This window comes from Leptonychotes weddellii, chromosome 3, assembly GCF_054177405.1.
Source record: "Leptonychotes weddellii isolate Sample4059 chromosome 3, ASM5417740v2, whole genome shotgun sequence".
NCBI classification, from domain to species: domain Eukaryota; kingdom Metazoa; phylum Chordata; class Mammalia; order Carnivora; family Phocidae; genus Leptonychotes; species Leptonychotes weddellii.
Window position 1 is genome coordinate 101763068 of NC_138371.1, and position 26925 is coordinate 101789992.

General features: G+C 43.7%; 2 protein-coding genes across 10 annotated transcripts in view; one reads left to right on the forward strand and one right to left on the reverse strand.

Moving 5' to 3' along the window:
- Window positions 1-18840, forward strand: part of FAM168B (family with sequence similarity 168 member B) — a 42641-nt gene extending 23801 nt beyond the window's left edge. For all 3 annotated transcript variants that reach the window (XM_081814683.1, XM_081814681.1, XM_081814684.1), the window contains exons 4-7: window positions 11531-11673; window positions 11808-11985; window positions 13756-13881; window positions 14336-18840. In XM_081814683.1, coding sequence (XP_081670809.1) covers window positions 11531-11673; window positions 11808-11985; window positions 13756-13868 — 434 coding nt within the window. In that variant the 3' untranslated portion in view covers window positions 13869-13881; window positions 14336-18840. The remainder of the gene's footprint in view (window positions 1-11530; window positions 11674-11807; window positions 11986-13755; window positions 13882-14335) is intronic.
- A 693-nt stretch (window positions 18841-19533) lies between these two features.
- The window catches only part of ARHGEF4 (Rho guanine nucleotide exchange factor 4), a 230301-nt gene continuing 222909 nt past the window's right edge, over window positions 19534-26925 (reverse strand). For 6 of the 7 annotated variants that reach the window (XM_081814675.1, XM_081814674.1, XM_081814680.1 and 3 more), the window contains 4 exons: window positions 23164-23295; window positions 22138-22381; window positions 21303-21380; window positions 19534-20767 (listed from right to left, as the gene is read on the reverse strand). In XM_081814675.1, the coding sequence (XP_081670801.1) occupies window positions 20616-20767; window positions 21303-21380; window positions 22138-22381; window positions 23164-23295 (606 nt within the window). In that variant the 3' untranslated portion in view covers window positions 19534-20615. The remainder of the gene's footprint in view (window positions 20768-21302; window positions 21381-22137; window positions 22382-23163; window positions 23296-26925) is intronic. The other variant, XM_081814676.1, reaches the window with a different exon arrangement.

Here is a 26925-nt window from a genome sequence, read left to right on the forward strand (position 1 = left end):
TCCTTTTTTTCTTTTCAATTTTTTATTTTATCAGCTCTCTTTAAGTTTTTTTTTTAACTTTCATTTTTACATTTGCATTTTATAGATATATTCTTCATTTTGGGCTTTCACTGTATTCAATTTTATTTTTGTATATACATATATAAGTCTTGGCTTTCTTTACAATTTTGGGATTTAGTGTCTTCTGACAGACCAAAATATTCCCAGGACCACATGGATCACCCTGTTTTGTCCACCTGGGAGATTATATTCTCTCTTTTTTTCCTTTCTTTTGTTTCTTTTTCTTTCCTTTTTTTGGTTTCTAACCTCTTCGGATTTGTCTGTTCTGTATTTCGCTTGGATTGTGTTTGATATTTTTGCTCTTGTTCTCTTATTCATCCATTCTTCGCTGGGCAAAATGCCTAGAAGGAGGAATTCAAAACAAAGGAAAGAACCAGAGGTAATACTCTCTGCCACACATCTAATCAATATGGACATACATAAAATGTCAGAGCTGCAATTCAGGTTAAGGGTTATAAATTTACTAGCTGGGCCCTGAAAAAAAGCATAAAAGACACTAGAAAATCTCTTAGAGCAGAAGTAATATCTAATCAGACTGAAATTAAAAATGGTTCAACTGAGATGCAGTCTAATCTGCAAATAGATGCTCTAACAGCTAGGGTAAATGAGACAGAAGAGAGAGTTAGTGACATAGAAGACAAGATGCTGTAAAGGAAGGAAGCTGAGGAGAAGAGAGAAAAACAACTAAATGGACCCTGAGGGGAGGCTTCGAGAAATCAGCAATACCATAAAATAAAACCATATTAGAATTATTGGGGTCCCAGAGGAAGAAGAGAGAGAGGGACAGAAGGTATATTTGAGAAAATTGTAGCTGAGAATTTCCCTAACCTGGGGAAGGAAACAGGTATTCAAGTCCAAGAGGTAGAGAGAACACCCCTCAAAATCAGTAAAAATAGATCAACACCCGGACATATAATAGTGAAGCTTGCAGATTTTAAAGATAAAGAGAAAATCCTGAAAGCAGCTCGAGACAAGAGCTCCTTAACCTACAATGGTAGAAACGCTAAACTGGCAGCAGGACTATCTACAGAGACCTGGCAGACCAGAAAGGGCTGGCATGATATATTCAGGGTACTAAATGAGAAAAACATACAGCAATACTTTATCCAGCAAGGCTGCCATTCATAATGGAGGGAGAGATTAAAGAGCTTCCAGGAAAACAGAAAATAATTTGTGATCACTAAACCAGCCCTGCAAGAAACACTAAAGGGGATCCTGTAAGCACAGAGAGAGCCCAAGAGTAACACACACCAGAAAGAAACAGAGACAGTCTACAGAAACAGGGACTTCACAGGTAATACAATGGCACTAAATTCATATCTTTCAATAGTCACTCTGAATGTAAATGGACTATATGCTCCAATCAGAAGACACAGGGTAACAGAGTGGATAAAAAAGCAAGACCCATCATAGGCTGAGGCTCATTTTAGACCTAAAGACACCTCCATATTGAAAGTGAGGGGGTAGAGAACCATTTATCATGCTAATGGACCTCAAAAGAAAGCTGGGATAACAATCCTCATGTCAGACAAATTAGATTTTAAACCAAAGACTATAGTAAGGAATGAAGAGGGACACTGTATCATACTTAAAGGGTCTATCCAACAAGAAGATCTAAAAATTATAAATATGTATCCTCCTAATTTGGGAGCAGCCAGTTATATAAACCAATTAATAACCACATTAAAGAAACACATTGATAATAATGCAATAATACTAGGGGACTTCAACACTCCACTCACAACGATGGACAGATCATCTAAGCAGAAGATCGATAGGGAAACAAGGGCTTTGAATGACACACCGGACTAGATGGACCTCACAGATAGCTAAGGAGCATTCCATCCTGAAGCAACAGGATATACATTCTTCTCAAGTCCACATGGAACATTCTCCAAAACAGATCACATATTGGGTCACAAATCAAGTCTGAACTGGCACCAAAAAAATGGGATTATTTCCTGCATATTTTCAGACCACAGTGCTGTGAAACTTGAAGTCAACCACAAGAAGAAATTTGGAAGGAACATAAATACATGGAGATTAAAGAACGTCCCTCTAAAGAATGAATGGGTCAACCAGGAAATTAAAGAAGAATTAAAATATACATAGGAGCAAATGAAAATGAAAGCACGACAGTCCAAAACCTTTGGGATGCAGCAAAGGTGGTCTTAAGTGGGAAATATATATACAGTCCTTCCTTAAGAAAGAAGAAAAGTCTCCAATACATAACCTAACCTTACACCTAAAGGAGCTGGAAAAAGAACAGCAAATAACGCCTAAATCCAGCAGAAGAGAAATAATAAAGATCAGAACAGAAATCAATGATATATAAATGAAAAAAAAAACCAGTAGATCACTGAAACTATGAGCTGGTTATTTGAAAGGATTAATAAGATCGATAAACACCTAGCCAGACTTATCAAAAAGAAAAGAGAAAGGATCCAAATTAATCATGAATGAAAGAGGAGAGATCATGAGCACATGAGCAACACCTTGGGTCACTAATCAGGTCTCAAGTGGTACCAAAAGACTGGGATTATTCCTTGCATATTTTCAGACCACAATGCTTTGAAACTTGAACTCAGTCACAAAGGGAAATTTGGAAGGAGTTCAAACACTTGGAAGTTAGCATCTTATTAATGAATGGGTCGACCAGGAAAATAAAGAATTTTAAAATTCATGGAAACAAATGAAAATGAAAACACAGCTGTTCAAAACCTTTGGGATGCAGCAAAGGCAATCAGTCCTAAGAGGGAAGTACATAGTAATATAAGCTGTTCTCAAAAAATTATTTCTATCTCAAATACACAAGCTAACCTTACAACTTAAAGGAGCTGGAGAAAGAATAGCCAATAAAGCCTAAACCAAGCAGGAGAACAGAAATAATAAAGATTAGAGCAGAAATCAATGAAATAGAAACCAAAGGAACAGTAGAACAGGTCAGTGAAACTAGAAGCTGGCTCTTTGACTTAACTAAAATCAATAAACCCCTAGCCAGACTTATCAAAAAGAAAAGAGAAAGGATGCAAATTAATAAACTCATGAATGAAAAAGAGATCACAGCCAACACCAAGGAAATAACAATTTTAAGACCATATTATGAGCAACTAAATGCCAACAAATTAGGTAATCTGGAAGAAATAGATGCATTCCTAGAAACATATAAACTACCAAAACTGAAGCTTAATTAAGAAATAGAAAACCTGAACAGACCCATAACCAGCAAATAAATTGAATCAATCATCAAAACTCTCCCAACAAGAGTCCAGGGCTGGATGGCTTCCCAGGGGAATTCTACCAAACATTTAAAGAAAAATTGATACCTGTTTTTCTGAAACTGTTCCAAAAAAATAGAAATGGAAGGAACTTCAATACTCATTCTATGAGGCCAGTATTACCTTGATCCTAAAACCAGACCCCCACTAATTACAGACCAATATCCCTGATGAACATGGATGCCACAATTCTCACCAAAATACTAGCCAGTAGGATCCAACATACATTAAAAGGATTATTCACCATGACCAAGTCGAATTTATTCCTGTGCTGCAAGGGTGGTTCATCATTCACAAATCAATGTGATATATATCACATCAGTAAAAGAAAGGACAAGAACCGTATGATTCTCTCAATTGATGCAGAAAAAGCATTTGACAAAATACAGCATCCTTTCTTGATTAAAACTCTTTACAGTTTAGGGATAGAGGGTATATACCTCAATATCATAAAAGCTATCTATGAAAAACCCACAGCAAATATTCTCGATGGGGAAAAACAGAGCTTTTCCCCTGAGGTCAGGAACATGTCAGCAATGCCCACTCTCACCACTGTTGTTCACTACAGTACTAGAAGTCCTAACCACAGTAATCAGACAACAGAAAGAATTAAAAAGCATTCAAATTGGCAAAGAAGTCACTCACTCACTCTTCCAAGATAACATGATACTTTATGTGGGAAACCCAAAAGACTCCACCCCAAAATTGCTAGAACTCATATGGGAATTCAGTAACATGGCAGGATATAAATCAATGCACAGAAATCAGTTGCATTTTTATACACTAACAATGAGACAGAAGAAAAGAGGAGTTAAGGGCACCTGGGTGGCGCAGTTGTTAGGCTTCTGCCTTCAGCTCGGGTCATGATCGCAGGGTCCTGGGATTGAGCCCTCATCGGGCTCCCTGCTCAGCGGGAGGCTTGCTTCTCCCTCTCCCACTCCCCCTGCTTGTGTTCCCTCTCTCGCTGTGTCTCTCTCTGTCAAATAAATTAAAAAAAAAAGAGGAGTTAAGGAATCAATCCCATTTACATTCCACCGAAACCCATAAGATACCTAGGAATAAACCTAACCAAAGAGGCAAATGATCTGTACTGAAAAAACTACAGAACACTTGTGAAAGAAATTGAGGAAGACACAAAAAAATGGAAGAACATTCCGTGCTTATAGATTGGAAGAATAAATATTGTTAAAATGTCTGTGCTACCTGGAGCAGTCTACACATTCAGTGCAATCCCTATCAAAATGCCATCAACATTTTTCACAGAGTTGGAAAAAAAAATCCTAAAATTTGTATGGAACCAGAAAAGACCCTGAATAGCCAGAGGAATGTTGAAAAAGAAAACCAAAACTGGTGGGCTCACAATGCCGGACTTCAGGCTTATATTGCAAAGCTGTGACTATCAAGACAGCATGGCACTGTCAGAAAAACAGACACATAGATCAGTGGAGTGGAATAGAGAATCCCAAAATGGGCCCTCAGCTTATCTTTGACAAAACAGGAAAGACTATCCAGTGGAAAAAGGACAGTCTCTTCAATAAATGGTGCTGGGGAAATTGGACCATTTTCTTGCACCATACACAAAGATAAACTCAAAATGGATGAAAGGCCTAACTGTGAGACACGAATCTATCAGAATCGTAGAGGAGAACACCAGGCAGCAACCTGTTCAACCTCGGCTGCAGCAACTTGTTAGACATGTCTCCAAAGGCAAGCAAACAAAAGCAAAAATAACCTATTTCATCAAGATAAAAAGCTGCACAGCAAAGGAAACAGTTGACAAAACTAAAAGGCAACCTACGGAATGGGAGAAGGTATTTGCAAATGACATAATCAGATAATGGGCTAGTATCCAAGATCTATAAAGAACTTACCAAACTCAACACCCAAAAAACAAATAATCCAGTTAAGAAATGGGCAGAAGATGTGAACAGACTTCTCTCCGAGGAAGACATCCAAACGGCCAGCAGACACATGAAAAAATGCTCAACATCACTCAGCCTCAGGGAAATACAAATCAATACCACAATAATATACCACCTGACACCAGTTAGAATGGCTAAAATTAACAAGACAGGAAACAACAAATGGCAGGGATGCGGAGAAAGGGCAACCCTTTTACACTGTTGGTGGGATTGCAAGCTGGTACAGTCACTCTGGAAAACAGTGTGGAGGTTCCTCAAAAGTTAAACGTACAGCTACCCTACAACTAAGCAATTGCACTACTAGGTATTTATCCCAATGATACAAATGTAGTGATCTGAAGGGGCACCTGCACCTCAACGTTTATAGCAGCAATGTCCGCAATAGCGAAACTGTGGAATGAGCTGAGATGTCCACTGACAGATGATGAATGGATGAAGATGTGGTGTGTATATATATATATATATATGTGTATGTGTGTGTGTTGTTTGTATACGTATACACACACATATACATACACACACACAATGGAATATTAGTCATCAGAAAGGATGAATACTTACAATTTAATTACACGGATGTGCATGGACCTGGAGCGAAATAAGTCAATCAGAATGACAATTACATGGTTTCACTCATATGTGGAATATAAGAAACAGCATAGAGGATCATAGGGGAAAGGAGGGAAAAGTGAACGGGAAGTCTTCAGAGAGGGACAAAAACCGTGAGAGACTTAACTATAGGAAAGAATTGAGGGTTGCTGGAGGGGAGGTGGGCAGGGGGATGGATAACTGAGTGATGGGCATTAAGGATGGCACGTGATGTGATGAACACTGGGTGCTATATGCAACTGATGAATTATTGAACACTTCATCTGAAACTAATGTACTATGGAATTTAAATAAAGAAATAAAAGTGGTGCATTTTGGGGCACCTGGGTGGCTTAGTTGGTTAAGCATCTAACTCTTGATTTTGGCTCAGGTCATGATCTCGGGGTCAGGAGATCAAGCCGTGCATTGTTGGCCTCCACTCCTCAGCGGGGAGTGTGCTTGAGATTCTCTCTCCCTCTGCCCTTCCTCCTCAATAAATAAATAATCTTAAATTCCTGGGATCATTCATTCTCTTTCTCTCCCTTAAATTAAAAACAAAATATATGTCCACTTCTAACCACAGTCCAATAATATAAATTTTTCTAATTTTAATTTTTTAATACTCAGCTTTTTTTTTTTTTTTAAGATTTATTTATTTGAGAGAGAGCGTGTGTGAGCTTGGTCTGGGGGGCAGAGTGGGACAGTGACAGGAGAATCTCAAGCATACTCCCCAGTAAGTGCAGAACCCGACATGGTGCTTGATCTCAGGACCCTGAGATCATGACCTGAGTCGAAGTCAATAATCAGATGCTTAATTGACTAAGCCACCCAGGTGCCTCACTTAGCTTGTTTTTTAAACTTGAGGTATAATTTATGCACAAACACCCATGTATTAAGTGTTCAGTTAGACTGATTTTGACAGTTGTATATACTCATGTTATCACATCTGAAGGAAAATACCAAGCACTTTGATCATCCCAGATGCTTTCTTTCTGCCCTCTCCAAACCACCCTTCCCCTTTCTCCCACCATAGGTATATTTATAGGCTTTGTATTGAAAATGAGATCATATGATGTGTGCTCTTCTGTGTGTCTGGTGTCTTTTAAACATTCAACATGGTGTTCAACATGGTTTGAGATTTACTCGTGTTTTTTCCTTTTGATACTTAGTATTTTTTATTTGGATGTGTCATAATTTATCCATTCTCCTTTTTTTTTTTTTTTAAAGACTTTATCTATTTACTTGAGAGAGAGAATGAGAGACAGAGAGCACGAGAGGGAAGAGGGTCAGAGGGAGAAGCAGACCCCCCGCTGAGCGGGGAGCCCGATGCGGGACTCGATCCCGGGACTCCAGGATCATGACCTGAGCCGAAGGCAGTCGCCCAACCAACTGAGCCACCCAGGCGCCCCATTCTCCTTTTGATGAGCGTTATTTCCCAATTTTTGTCTATTATGAAGAAGTTTGGTGAACAGTTTTTATAAGTCCTGGTGTGAACATATGTTTTCATTCTTCTAGGATAGATATCTGAGCGTGAATTGCTGGGTCCTATGGAAAGTATTTCTCTAGCTTTATGAGCAGTTGTACTGTCTGACACGCCCATGAATTAAGTGTGAGTGAGTGAGCCCTTGTCTCGTAATGAATGAGAAATAGTACCTCAGACACCTTTTTTTAAAAACTTTTTTTGAAGATTTATTTTAGAGAGAGGTTTGGGGGAGGGGCAGAGGGAGAGAATCTTCAACCGGACTCCACCCTGAATGTGGATCCGGAAGCAGGGCTCAATCTCATCACCCTTAGATCACGACCTGAGCCAAAACCAAGAGTCGGACACTTAACTGAGTGCTCCACCCGAGAGCCTCTCTCACTTTTAGAAAGCAGTTTTATTGAGGTATAATTTACATATACTAAAAGTTATCCTTTTAAGCGGTTGGTCTGGTGTCTTTAGACAGGAGTATACAGTTGTGTAACACCACCACAGTCAAGTGACTTCATTCCCTGAGAAGTTCCTTCATGCCCTCTGGCCCCTGACCACCACCAATCGGTTTTCTGTCTTGGAATATTAGGTTGGTCTTTCCTAGAGTTTCCTATCAGTGAAGTTAGCATGTATTTTTTTTAATAATTTAAAATTTTCTTAAGTAAGCTTTGTGCCCAATGTGGGGCTTGAACTCAGGACCCTGAGATCAAGAGTCAGGTGCTCCACCAACTGAGCCAGCCAGGCACCTCTCAGCATGTATTCTTATGTCTGGCTTCTTTTGCATCTTATAGTTTGAGATTTATCCCATGTTGTATGTATCAGCAGTTGTATCTTTTTGGTTGCTAACTAGTATTTTATTCTATGGATGTACCAGTTTGCTGGTGGACATTTGGTCATTATGAATAAAGCTGCTAAGAACATAGCAGTTCAGAGGCCCTCTCATACCCTCCCTTGAGAATAAGCCACTGTTCCTTGTTGGGATGGGGAGTCAGGAAGAATGGGGAGCCAGACATCTTCTGGCTTAGCAAATAGACTCTAGCCACTCTTCCAGACTTTTAGCGCTCCATCAACTGGAAGCAAGTGCTGATAGTTTCCAGGTTTTGGGGAAGGGGTGTGCCTGGTAGCAGGCTGCTTCTCGGCCCTCTTCACTGTTGGCTGTGATGTAGCTATTTTGAGTCTGCCAAATCATTTTCCACTTCTGCTTTTTAGGTTCCAAAGTGTTGTCTTCTCTCCCATTCTTTGTCTCTGTGGCTTTACATCTTTAACTTATTAATCTGATTTATTGTCACTTTGGGTGGGGACAGATGCAAATGTATGTGTTCAACTTGCTGTCTTAACTCAGATCTTTTTACCTTAGCCCTGGTGTTTGACAAGTTTCTCCCCTGTTCCCTTTTTTTTGCTGTAATAAACAACACTGTGATGAGAATTCTTACAGTTGAGTCTGTTCCAGTCCATACTTTTAATGCCAGATTGTGGCCCAGGAAGGTGTACCAATTTGTATTCCCACAGGACAGGTATTTCTTTCCTATTCCTGTGTTGAGTATACTCTCAGTAGAACCTTCTCCTTTGTTTTTTCCCTTCTCCCCCAATCCCCACAAACATATTTGCACATCAGGTCTAGAAATGAAGTCAGATGTTTGTGGAGGATAGACAGGGCCACAGTGGTGTCAGATCTTGACTGCAGTCAGGGCTGTAACACTGCTTTGTTCCTCACTGCACATGTGGTTCCTCCCTGTGCCGGGCCCAAAAGTGGGTTTGAATTAAGGCCTTTTTTTCTTTCCTTTTAAAATTTTTTTTTTATTAGTTTTAGGTGTATAAACATAGTGATTTAACATTTCTGTGTATTGCTCATTGCTTAGCACAGTCATACAGTGTTATTACAGTATTATTGACTATATTCCCTGTACTCTACTTTTCTTCTACATGACTGACTTAACTTTATAACTGGACGTTTGTACCTCATAATCCCCTTCACCTGTTTTGCCTATCACCATTCCCTTCTCCCCCAGCCCGGCAACCACTGCTTTGTTCTCTATTTTTGAGTCTGTTTGTGGTTTTTGCTTTGTTTTGTTTTTTAGATTGCACATATAAGTGAAATCACTGGATCATATGGTATTTGTCTTTCTCAGTCAGACTTCACTTAACGTAATATCCTCTAGGTCCATCCATATTGTTGCAAATGACAAGATCTCATTCTTTTTTATGGCTGAGTAGTATTCCAGAGAGAGAGAGAGAGCGTGTTTGTGTGTGTGTGTTTGTGTACACACGTACATATACATGACATCATCTTTATGCATTCTATCATTGGATACTTGGGTTGCTTCCATATCTTGGCTGTTGTAAATAATGCTACAATAAACATAGGGGTGTATGTATCTTTCCAGACTAGTGTTTTCATTTTCTTTGGTTAAATACCCAATAGTGGAATTACTGGATCATTTGGTGTTTGTTTGTTTTTAACTTTTTGAGGAATGGCCATACTATTTTCTGTAGTGGCTGCACCAATTTCGTTCCCACCAACAGTGCACCAGGGTTCCCCTTTCTCCACATCCTTACCAGCACTTGTTATTTCTTGTCTTTTTGATACTAGCCATTCTGACTGGTGTGAGGTGAGATCTCATTGTGGTTTTGATTTGCATTTCCCTGATGATGAGTGATGTTGAGCATCTTTTAATGTGTCTGTTAGCCACCTGGGATCTTGTTTGGAAAAATGTCTATTCAGGTCTTTTGCCCATTTCTTAACTGGATTGTTTTTTTGGTGGTGTTCTTCATGTAATTTTGGATATTAACCCCTTATCACATTTTTCATTTGCAGATCTTGTCTCCCATTCAGTAGTTGTCTTTTTGTTTTGTCATGGGTTACTTTACTGTGCAGAAGCATTTTATTTATTTGTTTGTTTATTTTTAAAGATCTATTTATTTTAGAGAGAGCGAGTGCGGGAGGGAGGGACAGAGGGAGAAACCAAAGCAGACTCCTTCAGTGTGGGGCCTGGAGCCAGGCAGGGGGCTCGATTCCATGACCCTGATATCGTGACTGGAGCCGAAACCAAGAGTCGAACGCTCAATCACCTGCACCACCCAGGAACCCCTGTGCAGAAGCTTTTTAGTTTGATGTAGTTCTAATAGTTTATTTTTGCTTTTGTTTCCCTTGCTTGAGAGATCCATAAATATGTTGCTAAGGCCATTGTACAAGAGATTATTGCCTAGATTTTCTTTTAGGACTTTTTTGAGGTTTCAGGTCTCACATTTAGGTCTTTATTCCATTTTAATTTTTGTGTATGGTGTAAGAAAGTGGTCCAGTTTCATTCTTTTGCATGTAGCTGTGCACTTTTCCCAATACCTTTTATTAAACTGTCTTTTCCCCATGGTATATTCTTGCCTCCTTTGTTATAGATTATTAGTTGGCCAATTAAACGTGGGTTTATTTCTGGGCTCTCTGTTCTATTCCATTGATCTGTGTGTCTGTTTTTATGCTAGTACCATACTGTCTTGATGATTACATCTTTGTAATATATCTTGAAATCTGGGATTGTGATACCTCCAGCTTTGTTTTTCTTTCTCAAGATTGCTTTGGCTATTCGGGGTCTTTTGTGGTTCCATATACAAGTTTTAGGATTGTTTGTTCTAGTTCTGTGAAAAATGCTATTGGTATTTTGATAGGAATTGCGTTGAATCTGTATATTGCTTTTGGTAGTAAGGACATTTTAACGATATTCTTCCAGTTCATGAGTGTGGTGTAGCTTTCCATTTATTTGTGTTGTCTTCAGTTTTTTTCCATAAGTGTGTTCTACAGTTCTCAGAGCACAGGTCTTCCACCTCCTTGGTTAAATTTATTTCTAGGTATCTTATTCTTTTTGGTACAGTTTTAAGTGGGACTGTTTTCTTAATTTCTCTTCTACTTTTCACTAGTGTGTAGAAACACAACAGATTTCTATATATTCGTGTCCTACAGTTTTACTGAATTCATTTATTTTAATAGTTTCTTGATGGAGTCTTTAGAGTTTTCTATGTGTAGTGTCATGTCATCTGCAGATAGACAGTTTTACTTCCTCCTTACCATTTTGGATGCCATTTATTTCTTGTCTGACTGCTGTGCCTAGGACTTCAGTACTGTGTTGAATAACAGTGGTGAGAGTGGACAGCCTTGTCTTGTTCCTGACCTTAGAGGAAAAGCTCTGGGTTTTTCACGGCCATTGGCTTCTTTGTTTCAGGTTACACTCCCGGCACACCTTACAAAGTGTCCTGTTCCCCCACCAGCGGGGCAGTGCCACCATACTCCTCCTCCCCCAACCCCTACCAGACCGCTGTGTACCCTGTGCGAAGTGCCTACCCTCAGCAGAGCCCCTACGCGCAGGTAGGCCTGGGGTGTGCTGTGGGTCTCTTAATGGTGCTCACGGGCACTGTGCATACGGGAAGGGTTGGTTCTCTCTGGGCTCTGATCCATGGGGTGTGGAGCCCTGTGGCAGTTGTCTCTCCTCTTCTCCACAGCAAGGCACGTACTACACACAGCCCCTGTACGCAGCACCCCCTCACGTCATCCACCACACCACAGTGGTGCAGCCCAATGGCATGCCGGCGACGGTGTACCCTGCTCCCATCCCTCCACCTAGAGGCAACGGCGTCACCATGGGCATGGTGGCTGGGACCACTATGGCCATGTCGGCAGGTGAGTCCTTGACCCTGGGTTGCCTGTTTTATGATGGCGTGAGAGCCGGGGGAAGAGAGAGCTCACTAATTCTTTTACCCTTGGTTTGATTTTTCATGGCTCGAGTTGTATGGAAGGACATACTCGTCAGGAAAGGAACAGCATATAATCTTTTTCTTTCCCTTCCCTTCATTTCCTCCTCTTCTCCTTTCATTTGAGAGGAGTCTGGGGTTTAGAGTGACAAGCCAAGAACCAGGTACCTTTCCTGTGGGCACGACTGGTTAGTGATCTCTGTATTTGACGGGTGAGCTGAGCCCTTGGCAGTAGGGCCGAGGAGTGGTCGGTCCCCCTGAGGAGCATACCAAGCTTGAGCAGAAGGGGATGACTTTGTGTCTAGGTGGGCTGGCCCTCCTGGTACCGCCCTTTATTGTGGGCTATCTTTGCAGGGCAAGTTGTGTGAATGTTGGTGTTTGCATAAATCTAAGAAAACTGGCTTTGTGTTAATAGACATTAACAGCTACTTGTAGAAATCCTTTGGCATTGGTCGACTTTATTTCCCAAGGCTTCCCTTGGTCAGAAAAATAAATCACAGAAACATGAGGCTCCTGGGTAGGATGTACACATCTTCTTGGACTACAGAGCCCCTGGGGACTTGACGTAATGTCTAAGGATTAGGTTACCTCCAGTGGGCACATGAGTTGTCTATGGCCGGGCAGCCAGGTACACAAGATGCACGTGCTTGCCATTGGCTGTGTTTTTTTGTTTTTGTTTTGTTGGGTTTTTTTTCCCAATGTTGTTCCCTCTTTTTTTTTTCTTTTCTTTTTTTTTTTTTTAACTTCAACATAGGGAGATTGTGCCAGAGAGAAAGGTATGTATTTTCTGCCCAGAGTCTCCATTGTATTTGGGTTTCCCATACTTATCTGTGGAGAGACAGAAACTGCATGTTTGAGGCATGTGGAAGGAGGGATGTCAGGCTGTGGGCTGGTTGTGGGCAGGGAGATGGGAAGTGAAGAGAAGCAAAATGAGGCTGTTAGGTTTGAGGTTCTGCTTATCTACAGATGGGCTCAGAGAGTTGCTGAGTTTTCTGTAGTTATAAGGGAATACATTATCTTCATGTACTCAGAAGCTCATGTAGTTTGGAGTCTTCCCTCTCTTCAATTTATTACCATCTTAACCATTTTTAACTGTATATAGTTTAGTAATGTTAAGTATAGTCACATTTTTGTAAAACAGAACTTTTTCACCTTGAGAACTGAAGGTCTGCTCATTAAATAACAATTCCCCTTATCCCCTGTGCCCCCCACCCCCAGCCCAGTCCAGCCCCTGGCCACCACCGTTTACTTTGTCAGTTTGACTACTCGAGATACCTCATGTAAGTGGAGTCCTTTTGGATGTATCTTTTTGTGACTGGCTTATTTTACTTAACGTCCTCAGGGTTCATCCATGTTGTAGCATGTAACCAATTTCCTTCCTTTTTAAGGCTGAATTTTTTTATTTTGTCAATTACCTGATTTCCAAAAATCATTGAGTATGCTTGTGTGAAGGGAAAGCACAAAGCCTGTAGACGTTATCATATAAGCTTGCTGTGATCGTACAGCTTTGAGTTGTGTACGATCAGAGTTCTGACAGCACTCTAGGTCGAGACTACCCCTCCTTCTGTGTATCTCCTTCCTTTCAAAGCAGGCCGGGCCAGAGCTCTCTCGTTGGGCAGCGTGGAGCTCTGTGGTGACACGGGCTCGCCTTGTGTGTGGTGGTGCTGCCTGCCACTGAGACAGCTGCTCTTTCTTCCAGGTACCCTGCTGACCGCCCACTCCCCAACTCCTGTTGCCCCCCACCCAGTCACTGTGCCCACGTATCGGGCCCCAGGAACGCCCACCTACAGCTACGTGCCCCCTCAGTGGTGATCACCCTGCAAATGTAAGTGACCGGTGAAATCTGTGTTGACTCTTGACTAAAGTGTATTTTTTTCAGTACAGAATGGCAAATCTAACATATTTTAAGCACTAATGAGAAAAATGCTACCTGTTAATCCAAGAGCAGTGTGGTATTTAAATTTTTGTTCTTATTGGGACTCTATAAAGTAGAAGAAGGAAGGGAACCATGGAGTACTTGCTGTATACACTGTAGACTTTGTTCCTTTCCTCTTCCATGCTCTAATCTCCCACTGCCTTCTGCAGGAAATGGGATTCTAGTTGTAACTGGAAGTCTCTCTCAGGTCCACAGAACCAGGAGCAGTGGCCTCTCCTGCTGCTGCCCTTTCTGGTCCTAGTGGATTTCGTCCTCCTTGAGTTGAATGAAACCCCTCCTTTTTGGAGCAGTGGTGCCAGAGGCACTCTTTGTTGACTGTGTCTGTCTTTCTTCCCCCTGCCAGGTTTGAGGATGGAGCTGTGCAGTCACATCATGGAGGTTCCACAGCTGGTGCTGCAGGCCTCGCGCCTCCAACCCGGACTTTCTTCTTAATGCTCTCTACACTTAGCTAAACACTACTATGGCCCGGCCCAGCAGGTCCCAGCGCCATTAGTCTCCAACTAACTCTGTGGGTTGGTCTTAAAGCAAATCCTGTTTTGTGGGCTGCCTGGCAATTTTTTAGCTAACTGTAATGATTAAAAGGGAGTATTAATCTATTCTGAATCATATCTAGTTGAATGCATGTCTAAAAAAACAAACACAAAAACAAAGCTTGCTCAATCTACCTGCAGTGACTGATGCAAAACCATCATATGCAAAACCCAAAGGAATGGAAAAGCATTTTATAACTTGTATCACTAATGCACTGTTGTAATGTATGCAGAGTCTTAAAGTTATAAGTGTTAAAGTGAATTTCTTCATAGAGTATCTGAAATCCCTTAGATGATGATTCTTCAGGGGTTGAGGTGGGTTGCCAGTTGGTAACGTGGACTTTGAGTTTTCAGCCATCTGTTTCTTTCACACTGACTGCACGGCGAGGGGAGAGAGTTGCAGGGACAGGGAGAGTGCCGGGAGAGCCGCCACTGCCGGGGATGCAGCCAACTTACTGGGCATCCCTATCTTGCCATTTAGTCTTGGGGGGCATTGTGGTGTGGACATTCTTAAAGATCATCATGAAAGTGTAGAGTGTGTGGCCAGTATATAGCTAGGGGCAAGAGGTGGTCTGTGTATCAGCAAAGCAATTTTCTCTGCCATTTAAGTTTTCATGACAAGCCTCTTACAGATAGAGATGAGGTTTTCTGTATCTTTACTGGAAAAGTCCTATGTAGAACTAAATTATTTTCCTGGGATGGAAGACATGTGAAGGAGAAACAGCCACACTTGTAGGAGGTATTGGCTTCTCCTTTATTTAGCACAGAAAACCATTCCTCCCCGCCCCAAGAAATGTTTCAGTCCACTGAAAACATAGATAGGCGTTGCTGTTCTCACCGCCCCCGTCACCCTCCTCGCCAAAGAAGGGCAAAGATTTCAGCTGTTATGAAGAAAGTTGTATATTTAAGAACTATTAAAAGGGAACAAAACTTTATTTGAAGTTTCTTGTAGAGAGGCAGGGCTGTGGCTATGTTTGGGCCCATCCACCTGTTGGGGACTTGTCATCTCAGAAAATTTGGAGGCTGCTCCTGGAGATGGGTCTGTGGAGATGTGAGGGAAGGGCTGGTGCCTTTTGTCTGTGAGCTTTGTCTGCCATGTCTTGTGGCTGAGGGCTCTTAGCACAAAGCAGGTATGGACATCAAAGGGCCAGGCAGCATCAGAATGCATTTGCCTTCCAGGATTTATTCGGAAAGAATTTTGTGTTTAAAGTCTGAATATTGTACATAAGAAATGAAGAGGATTTTTTTGCCTAAATGTGCCCAACTTGTATCAGTGGGAGTGTGTGTCTGTTCAGAGAGGGGGTGGGAGGGTGAGGGTTTTGTTCCCTTTCAGCAGTCTGTCAGGTGGGCGTGGGGTATGCTCCTGTTCACCCCATCATTGTTTCAAGTGTTGTGGGCTTTGGTTGGGGAGGGGACCCTGCCCCTACATCTCTGGCAGCTAGGTCAGGACTCTGGCACTGGTTTGGCATTCGGCTCCATTTGGTGAGTAGGAGACCTGACCCCTGAGCCTTTGGTAACCTTATTTTTTGTAGTAAGTACCCCATAATTTTTTTTTCCACATTTTATTTTATAAGAAGTTTAGGAATATTTTTGCATGGATCATTGTAAACAGAAGATTCCTTATTCCCAATGTCTATTAACATAGTGTGCTTACTGATAAGTACTTTAAATTGCTTCATTAGCACTTAACCCACATGTGTGTTTGTCAGTGTGTGTGTGTGTATATATGTGAACCATTTACTTCAGGCACATGGTTTGTGTCCACTTCTTCAACTCTTTGTTGGTAATTCCATCTGTATAGTAGATGGATTGTAATAAATATCTGATAGGTTCTAAGGGTTCCAGGGCTGAACTGACCAAGTAAAAGAAAAGTCAGTTTCCCCAGTTTAGTGTAATAGATTAGGAGAAAATACGATTTTAATGTATGCTTTAGTAAAGCCCTGAACATCAAAATGGGTGTGCGCGCGCGCGCACGCGCGCACACACACACACACACACACACACACACACAAAACTACATGTAAGGGGGTGGAGTTATTTGAATTGAGGAAAGATAGAAGTTATATAGGATGCTTCATTGGGCTTGCTTGAGACATGGCACACACAGGGTGAGTGTTTTCACAAGCACTGAATTAAATGGTGTTTTTGAGAGCAAGAAGGGTGGGTTGCATTTTGCCCCCATTTATATCAGCTTCATAAACACTTTCCACCTTATAATTTTTTTTAATCTCTTTTTTCCTTTTGTGAAGGTGAGTTTTGGGAGGCTTTATCAAATACTTTTGCATAATGGAATACATCTCTGGAAATCTTCTATTTTGAACCTATCAGGGCATCAGCTATCAAATATAATGAAAGGTAGATCTTGCCTAGCAGGTAAGAATCTGGACATACGAATAGTAGCAAAACTGTCATAGGTTGCAATTTTAACAGCATTTAATTCCAGTAAAATTAATTAAGGAATAGACTTCTGTTATAAATTTGCATAATTTGATATCCCAAGAATAATAGTGGAACATTCAGAGAAACTTTGCTTTTCTTTTTGTATGTGACATTCCTAATTTGAGAGTCTTTCAGCTGAATTATGGTTCTTTCAGAAGTGGAGATAGGCAAGCAAAGGACCTAATTCCTCTAAACATGAATGTTATCATGAGTATTAAAAAAAAAAATTGTTCTACAGCCTCTCTGCTAAGGTTTAGGAGGTCTCTTTGCTTATGGAAATTTTGTTAGGATCTGGGCCAGGTGACTTGAGTGTTTAGTGAAGAGCGTTGGTCCCATCAGCTTGCTGCCTCTGTGAAGTGAAGCCAACATCACGGCCAGGGCCATTCATGGTGATAGGCATGGAGGCCAGGCGCTTCCAGAAGCTTTTATGTATCGTGTTAAATCTTTTCAGAACATTCTTGTTGGTGTGGTTATTAGACCAGCCAGTTGCTGTTCTGTGACTCTGTTTCTTGAGTGCTATGCAAATGCAGTATTTACAGGACACGAGGGAGGTCTTGAGCCTCGGCCTGGGCATCTGGTTGGCAAGCATCTTGCCCTTCCCATGCTGGGCATACAGTGCCTTGCTCCATCTGGTGGCACCATCACTTCTATAATGAGAGGAAATACATTCTTAAGGCACTTTGGCTATGCTGCTCTCTGGCACACGGGTTTCTGTGAGTGTGCCTGCCAGCCGGTGGTGAAAGGTGGCACATGCCAACCACATCATCATTGGGGCCCACTTCCAAAAGGAAATCCAGACTTCTTCAGTTCTTGGAAACAGTTGGAAACAGTATTTCTCTGACCAGTTGGGCCACCTTCTCCCTATCTGGCAGCTAATGGCTGGATACCCCAGTCATTGCCAACCTGAGTATTGCCCAGACAGGACAGGATGCCTCTCTGACCCCTCAGCAGGCTCACGGGCAGTTTTAAGGCTGAGTGGCTTGAGGGTGGGGGGCAGCTTCTGGTTCTTCTCTGGTGCTTTCTAAGGGTGGGTGGGGGTGTCTCTACAGAGGAGTGTGGTTGGCTCAGGGGAAGGGCAGACTGCTTAGCTCCTCTCTAGCACATCTCAAGTGTTTGTGTGTGTTTTTCGCCTGAGCTGTTTATTACTCAGCCTGAGCTTTCTGAAGGTGCATCACACTTTTTTGAACAGACTTGCAGATGACCTGCTGCAGAGGAGGGTCTGATCTTTTTGGGTTGAAAGTTGCAAAGTTGATGTTACATGTTTCAGAGGATTTGTCTCCTCCCCCCACCCCTAGCATGCAGCCCCCCCACCCCCCATTCATTTGAAGAACAGAAAACCCCCTAGGGATAACCTTATTTGAATCCCCAGGACTAAAGTTTACTTACTTGGGACAGGGAGACAGAGGAGAGGCAGATGTCTGTTCAGGAAGCCTGCAGAGGGCTTCAGGAGACTAGTGGTCAGTAAAATAGGCTCTATTGCACTCCTGGCAGGGTTGCTGTGATGGAGGAGAGGCCCCAAGGAGCCACATGGGCTGTGACTGACTAGGAAATGGTTCCTTTTTTTTTTTTTTTAAATGATTTTTAAATACTTTTTTTAGACCGTTCTCTTGGTACTTTTTTTAAGCTTAAGTCAGCATTGTCTTCCAGTGTTAAAGGCATCCCTCACCTCTGCATTGAACTTACGGTGTCAATCAATACAAAGGAATGGAACATCCATCCTGAGCCAGTTCCATTATGTGTAAATTCATACTATTTTAATTTTTTATGCAATCTGATGAGTAGATGAGCTCAGATTTAAAATTCTTAAAGGCACGTTTATTGTAACAGAATTGTTATGTATTAATACTGCAGTTTTCAATAAAGATTGACTTGTGTTGCATGTTGTGATTTTTTTTAAAAAATTTTTCCCCTGTAGGTTTTATCGAGGTGGCATGGCCTGGCTGGGAGGTGGTGTAGATTCTTTCAAGTTAGGACATCCAGGGTTTGGGGGCAGAGGGCCTTGTGGTGCTCAGCCCTGGTGACCTTGTGTGGCACTGACATCTCAGTGTGTAAGGGTGTGTGGAGGCAGCAGGTTGTGGGGACTCTTTCCCCTGGGGGAAGGGGAGGAAAGCTGGCCCTGTTCCTCTTCTGGTCCTGTGGCCTCGCTTGTCCTGGGAGGACACATTCTCCATTTCACTGAGGAGGATGCTAAGACCCAGAAAGATTGCAGACTTCCTGTTCCCCAAATTAACATTTGCCAACTTCAGCTAAACATCGACTCGGAGCAGCCAGGGAGGCTTCCAGGCCTGAATAGGTTGGAGGAGCTGGGCCAGCTATATCCCACACCAGGACAGCTCCCAGGCCACACATTGTCCTCCCAGCTCCGTCTAAGCCTCTGAAGTACTTCCCCCATCACCTTTGTTTCTGTCCACCAAAGCTCTGAAGGGCATGGTCTGCAGATAAGTGAGCTCCCACCGCACTGGGTGATGCTGGGCTCTTCCTTTCTGTTGAAGGAAAGGCCCAGGGCAGAGACAGGTACAAGAGGTACAGGAAGGATGGGGCATGCAAAGAAGAAAATACACAGACACAAATGGAAAAACAAGGGCTGGCAGCCAGGTTATTTTTCATAAGTTTCTTTATGAAATTAAATGTGGTTTCTGGCTTGGAGAAGGTATAGTGCAAGAGTGGCTGACTGTACATGCTGCTGAATTCCCGTGGGCCAGAGGGGCAGCTCAGTGTTCCACACCCGCAGGCCAGGTCCTGCCTGTACTCATGGGGAACCCTTCTCAGCGGGACATGGGCTTCCCTCTAACTCACATGTCCACCGGCCTCTGGGTTGGTGGGTCAGTCCTGGATGCTGGGCCACAGAATTCAGTCCTTATGGCTTCTCATGCTCACTTAGGGTAAGGCAATCTTTCTGTGTCACTGATAACAATTCTTTCTCCCCATTGTTAGAAAAACAGCACAATCCAAACAAAAAAACCGGGACCAGGTTCTGGAGTCAACCCACAACTACACGTGGACTGGTCACAAACCCTGACGGAAGTATGCAGTGACTATGGTTTTATTTTCTTTCCACTATAAACACATCACAAGTGAGGAAGGGTGTCCAGCAGCCAGGAGTGCCTAGAGGGGCTGGGAGGCAAAAATGAGTTGGCTCTGGGCCAGACATTTTTGTGCAGAGAATTCTGGTTCCCACCCTCCAGGGATGCAAGTTGCCTGGCACCACCAGCTGGGGACTGGGGGCCTGAGGGACAATTGGAGGGCAGGGGGCACAGAGCCCAACTTTGCAGGGGCTAAAGGCAGATGGTCCCCTGCTCAGAGGAAACAGGAGGGATGATCAGATGTCCAGAGAAGAGGATTCAGAGCAGCCAGTTTTCTACACACTGGCCTGGCCGGTGGCTCTGAGCTGTGGCTCCCAGGAGGCCCCACAGAGGTCCAGAGGGTGGTGGGAGGCTCACCGCTGTGGGCCCCTGCCCCTCCAGCTGGTGTCTTCAGTGCACCAGTAGTGGGGGAGAATCCACGAATGGGGCGCCGAGCAGCTCCCTCGCTCAGTCCGTAACTTCCAGTGTGCGTGACCAGCAGAGGAGGCCACATGCGGTGGGCCTTGGGGAGAAAAAGCTGGAGGCCCACTGGCGGTTAGGTCCAGACAGTGCTGTCGGATGGGGAGCTGGCTCACTTGCGGAAGGGTGCCAGCCGGCTAATGCTGTGCCAGAAGGTGGATGGCTTTCGCTTGGGCTCTGCCAGTACCAAGACCTGTTGCTGGGGCAGGCTGGCGGGCAGAGCCGGGTGCTTCTGGCGTGCCAGGTAGTAGGGCCGGCTGAGGGCTGGGCAGAAGAAAGCAGGGATCATAGGTGCCTAGGTCGCCAGATGGCACAGGGCAGAGCGGCAGCCTCTGCTCAGTAGGGGGGTGGGATGGGGCCTGTCCCACGGGAGGGAACTGCCTTCCTATGCGGCCCACCACACCTAGTGGCCTGGGCCACCCGCTAGCCTACAGAGATGGTGTGGGGGCTCTGGAGCTCCTCCATGGAACAGGCTGCATGCCAGGCATTTAACATCTCTGTAAGAAGCTCCTTGCCCGGTGACTGAACAAGGCCTCCCAGAAATCCTGCCTGGGGAGGTGCACTTCCACTAATGTTCCTGCTCTGGGGTACCCAAGGGAATTGAGAGCAACATCAACTGCACACCGACAAAAGCTTTGTTACCAGTGGCCTCAACACCAATCTTTGGGAACAATTACCTGCAAAGCGCAGTGGGCAGCACGTGGGCCCCAGGAGCTAGCTGCCTTTGGGGGTCAGAGAAGAGTTTGATCATGGCTAGGGCCAGGCTGCTATGGGAGGAGGCAGGGAACCATCCGCTTACCTTTGGGCTTCCCAGTGGCCTGCTGCTTGCTGGCATTCAGCATGGCCTGCTTCCTCTGCAGCTCGGTGATGGAGAAGCCTGGGAGGGAGGGCCACAAATGAGACCTCTGCTTACCTTGAGGACTTGGCTGCCTTTCCCCCTCCCCCACCTCCCCAGCCAATAATTCCTCTTGCCCTGTGTCTCCTGGCATCTGTGTGGTCCTCTGTGAACCCTGCACCTCCCACAGGGCCTGGGATCTCATCATGCTGCAGATGTTCGGCATTCTGCTCAGCCAGCCTGCCTTGACCAGCCAGGCAGAGGAGATGTGCAAGGGCCCTCCCCACATCCTTGCCCTATCCCATCTCTCACCCTGACCCAATCCCTGATGTATCCAGCATCTAGTATCCTTTCTCTCCACTGTGGCTTTCCCAGACCAAGAGCCGATCTGGTCACTCTTGAGCATGATGCCCAGGGGCCCACGGAGAGGAGAGGAATGCAGTGGGAAGGTGCCTTATGCTGGGGTGGGGGAGGCTTCTCACAGCCAGTGCCCAAATCCTACTTGAATGCTTTGTGCTGGAAAGAGGCCTCACCGGGTCTCTGCAACTGAGCAGAGGGCCCCCACCTTATGAAGTGTGCGTGCATATGTGAGTGTTCTGGAAGCAAACCCCCAACAGGCCAGGAGACCCATGCCCTGGGGCTGAAATGAAGAGGTGCCCTGGACCCTTGCCAAAACCTGAGGCCCTTAGGCGGTGGGACATGCTGTCTCACAGTGTCAAGGTTCTCCTGACCTCGTGTTCAGGGGTTAGGAGGGCTGGGTGGGCCCTCACAGTGGAGCAAGGCTGATGGCGTCTCGCACCTGTCTCCTGGTCCAGTCGCACCTGCTCCCTCTCTCTGGCGAAGGCCTTGAGCCAGCGCTGTTTCTGCTCAGGCTTCCTGGCACACAGCAGGTGACTCTCTCCCGTGGTGCCGCAGAGCAGCCGGAAGGCATTCTTGACACTCATGTGGAGGTCTCTGTCTTTTCCATCCTCCAGATCCACCACCTCCAGTCCATCCATATCCACTCGGCCCTTATAGTACAGCACATCCCGGCGGAGAAGATCCTGCCAGAGACTCTCTGAGCTCCTGGCCTATCCTGCTTGTTGGGTCCCTCCCAGGCCTCCAAACCACTCTCCTGACCATGTTTATGCTTCACCCCGCACCCTGCAATTGGAAGGGCCAGTGGGCTGCTCACCCACTTTCCAAGCAGATGGTGGGCTCATGAGGGCAGAGTGAGTGTGGTGTGGCCCACAACTGTGTGCTGAAGCCATGATGCAGGAGCCTCACTCCTTCAGCGAAGGAGCTGGCCTTCAGTTACTGACTGGCCTGGAGGGTCTTTAGGGTACCCATAGTCTCGTGGGGAGGTAGGCCATGGAAACAGTGGCCCAGGGCCCACCCTGCATGACAGAGAAGAGTACCAGGCCTACCAGGCTGGGCCCAGGGCCAGCAGCCAGGCAGGCTTCCTCGACAAAGCCACCTGGGCCACGTGTTGAGAGGAGTAGAAGCTACAGCAAAGAAGCAGCAGTGGGAGCAAGGACCCCAGGGCTCAGGGGGAGCTGAGATTTGCAGGGACAGTAGAGGTGGCTTTAGAAGCAAGCAGAGCCTAGGTCAAGCAGGAAGGTATTCTCAACAACACTGGGCCCTGGTCAGACTGCCATGGTCCTTGGGCTATTTGGCTCCCTCTGCAAAGAATCACCTCAAAGGGCCTGCTCCACTGAAGGTCCCCAGGAAAAGGAACCACCTGTGTGTGGCTCCTTTTCTTTGGCAGCTACTCCCAGCCCTCAGTTTCACCCCCTCTACTCCTGCTCTAAATGGCTCATCCAGCAGGGCACAGCAATTCTGGTACCTTCTTGCAGTAGATGAGCTGGTGGTCAAAGAGAAAAAACATCCTCTGCTGGCTCTTGGCTTGTGGCTGTGTAACACGAGTCAGCTCCCCGGAATAGATGAGTTCTGAGCTCCTGACCAGGAGATCTTCCCCCTGGGGTACCCCAAGGAGAGCTGTGAGCTGAGTGCACCTAACATTGGAAGCCCTCTCCACTGGGCACTTCCTCCTGCCTCCATCATGGGGTTGGGCGGCCTCCCCACTGGCCTGGCCTGCCTGTGGCCCCCACTGGCAAGTAGTAAGCAGAAGGCCACTGAGGGAGGGATTGCTCTTGAAGCTCAAGGAAGTGGTGGGGGCTGTTGAGGGTGGGGTGGGGAGTGAAAAGTTCATTTGACCTACAAGTTGGTTGTCTCTGCAAAATGGGGCCAGGAGGCAGCCGGTGGCATGTGCACTTGAAATGTGGCCAATCCCTGCTGAGATGTTATGTAAGTAAAATAACACCGAATTTGAAGACTAAATAAAATAAAGAATGTGAAATATTTCACTAATGATTTTATGTTCAGTACACACTGAAATGATACGTTGGATATTCTGAGTTAAATAGAACATTAAAATTAATTTCACCTTCCAGGACAAAGAAAAACTAAAAGAATTTGTGAACACGAAACCAGCCCTACAAGAAATATTGAAAGGGGTCCGCTAAGTGAAGAGAGAGCCTAAAAGTAACAGACCAGAAAGGAACAGAGACAATATACAGTAACAGTCACCTTACAGGCAATACAATGGCACTAAATCCATATCTTTCAATAGTTACCCTGAATGTAACAGGGTAGCAGATTGGATAAAAAAACAAGACCCATCAATATGCTGTCTGCAAGAGACTCATTTTAGACCCAAAGACACCTCCAGATTGAAAGTGAGGGGGTAGAAAACCATTTACCATGCTAATGGACACCAAAAGAAAGCTGGGGTGGCAATTCTTAGATCAGACAAATTAGATTTTAAACCAAAAACTATAATAAGAGATGAGGAAGACACTACATCCTACTTAAAGGGTCTATCCAACAAGAAGATCTAACAATTTTAAATATCTATGCCCCTAACATGGGAGCAGCCAATTATATAAACCAATTAATAACAAAATCAAAGAAACACATCGACAACAATACAATAATAGTAGGGGACTTTAACAACCCCCCTCACTGAAATCAGGACACATCATCTAAGCCAAAGATCAACAAGGAAATAAAAACTTTAAATGATACACTGGAACAGATGGACTTCACAGATATATTCAGAACATTCCATCCCAAAGCAACAGAATACACATTCTTCTCTAGGGCACATGGAACATTCTCCAGAATAGATCACATCCTGGGTCACAAATCAGGTCTCAACTGGTACCAAAAGTTTGGGATCATTCCCTGCATATTTTTGGACCACAATGCTTTGAAACTAGAACTCAACTACAAGAGGAAATTTGGAAAGAACTCAAATACATGGAGGCTACAGAGCATCCTACTAAAGAACCAGGAAATTAAGAATTAAAAAAATTCACGGAAACCAATAAAAATGAAAACACAACTGTTCAAATCTTTGGGATGCAGCAAAGGTGGTCCTAAGAGGAAAGTATATAGCAATATAAGCCTTTCTCAAGAAACAAGAAAGGTCTCAAATACACAACCTAACCCTACACCTAAAAGAGCTGGAGAAAGAACAGCAAATAAAGCCTAAACCCAGCAAGAGAAGAGAAATAATAAAGATCAGAGCAGAAATCAATGAAATAGAAACTAAAAGAACAGTAGAACAGATCAATGAAACTAGGAGCTGGTTCTCTGAAAGAATGAACAAGATTGATAAACCCCTGGGCAGACTTATCAAAAAGAAAAGAGAAATGACCCAAATCAACAAAATCATGAATGAAAGAGGAGAGATCACAACCAACACCAAAGAAATACAAACAATTATAAGAACATATTATGAGCAACTCTATGGCAGCAAATTAGATAATCTGAAAGAAATGGATGCATTCCTAGAGTTGTATAAACTACCAAAACTTAACCAGGAAGAAATAGAAAACCTGAACAGACCCATAACCACTAAGGAAATTGATGCAGTAATCAAAAATCTCCCAATAAACAAGAGCCAGGGCCAGATGGCTTCCCAGGGGAATTCTACCAAACATTTAAAGAAGAACTAATACCTATTCTTCTGAAACTGTCCCAAAAAATAGAAATGGAAGGAAAACTTCCAAGCTCTTTTTTGAGGCCAGCATTGCCTTGATCCCAAAATCAGACAAAGACCCCATCAAAAAGGAGAACTACAGACCAATATCCCTGATGAACATGGATGCAAAAATTCTCACGAAAATACTAGCCAATAGGATCCAACAGTACATTAAAAGGATTATTCACCACGACCAAGCGGGATTTATTCCTGGGCTGCAAGGTTGGTTCAACATCCACAAATCAATCAATGTGATACAATACATTAATAAAAAAGAACAAGAACCATATGATCCTCTCAATAGACGCAGAAAAAGCATTTGACAAAGTACAGCATCCTTTCTTGATTAAAACTCTTCACAGTGTAGGGATAGAGGGTACATACCTCAATATCATAAAAGCCATCTATGAAAAACCCACAGCGAATATCATTCTTAATGGGGAAAAACTGAGAGCTTTCCCCCTAAGGTCAGGAACACGGCAGGGATATCCACTATCACCACTGCTATTCCACATAGTATTGGAAGTCCTAGCCACAGCAATTAGAAAACAAAAAGAAGTAAAAGGCATCTTAATCAGCAAAGAAGAAGTCAAACTCTCTTTTTTGCAGATATGATACTTTATGTGGAAAACCCCAAAGACTCCACCCCAAAACTGCTAGAACTCATACAGGAATTCAGTAAAGTGGCAGGATATAAAATCAATGCACAGAAATCAGTGGCATTCCTATACACCAACAACAAGACAGAAAAAAGAGAAATTAAGGAGTCGATCCCATTTACAACTGCACCCAAAACCATAAGATACCTAGGAATAAATCTAACCAAAGAGGCAAAGAATCTGCATGCAGAAAACTATAAAATACTCATGAAAGAAACTGAGGAAGACACAAAGAAATGGAAAAACATTCCATGCTCATGGATTGGAAGAACAAATATTGTGAAGATGTCAATGCTACCTAGAGCAATCTACACATTTAATGCAATCCCTATCAAAATACCATCAGCATTTTTCACAGAATTGGAACAAATAATCCTAAAATTTGTATGGAACTAGAAAAGACCCCAAATAGCAAGAAGAATGTTGAAAAAGAAAAGCAAAGCTGGTGGTATCACAAAGCCAGATTTCAAGCTCTATCACAAAGCTGTAATCATCAAGACAGTGTGGTACTAGCACAAAAACAGACACATAGATCAATGGAACAGAACAGAGAGCCCAGAAATGGACCCTCAACCCAATGATCAACTAATCTTCAACAAAGCAGGAAAGAATGTCCAATGGAAAAAAGTCTCTTCAACAAATGGTGTTGGGAAAATTGGACAGCCACATGCAGAAGAGTGAAACTGGACCATTTCCTTATACCACACACAAAAATAGACTCAAAATGGATGAAAGATGTAAATGTGAGACAGGAATCCATCAAAATCCTTGAGGAGAACACAGGCAGCAACCTCTTCGACCTCAGCCACAACAACTTCTTCCTAGAAACATTGCCAAAGGCAAGGGAAGCAAGGGCAAAAATGAACTATTGGGACTTCATCAAGATAAAAAACTTTTGCAC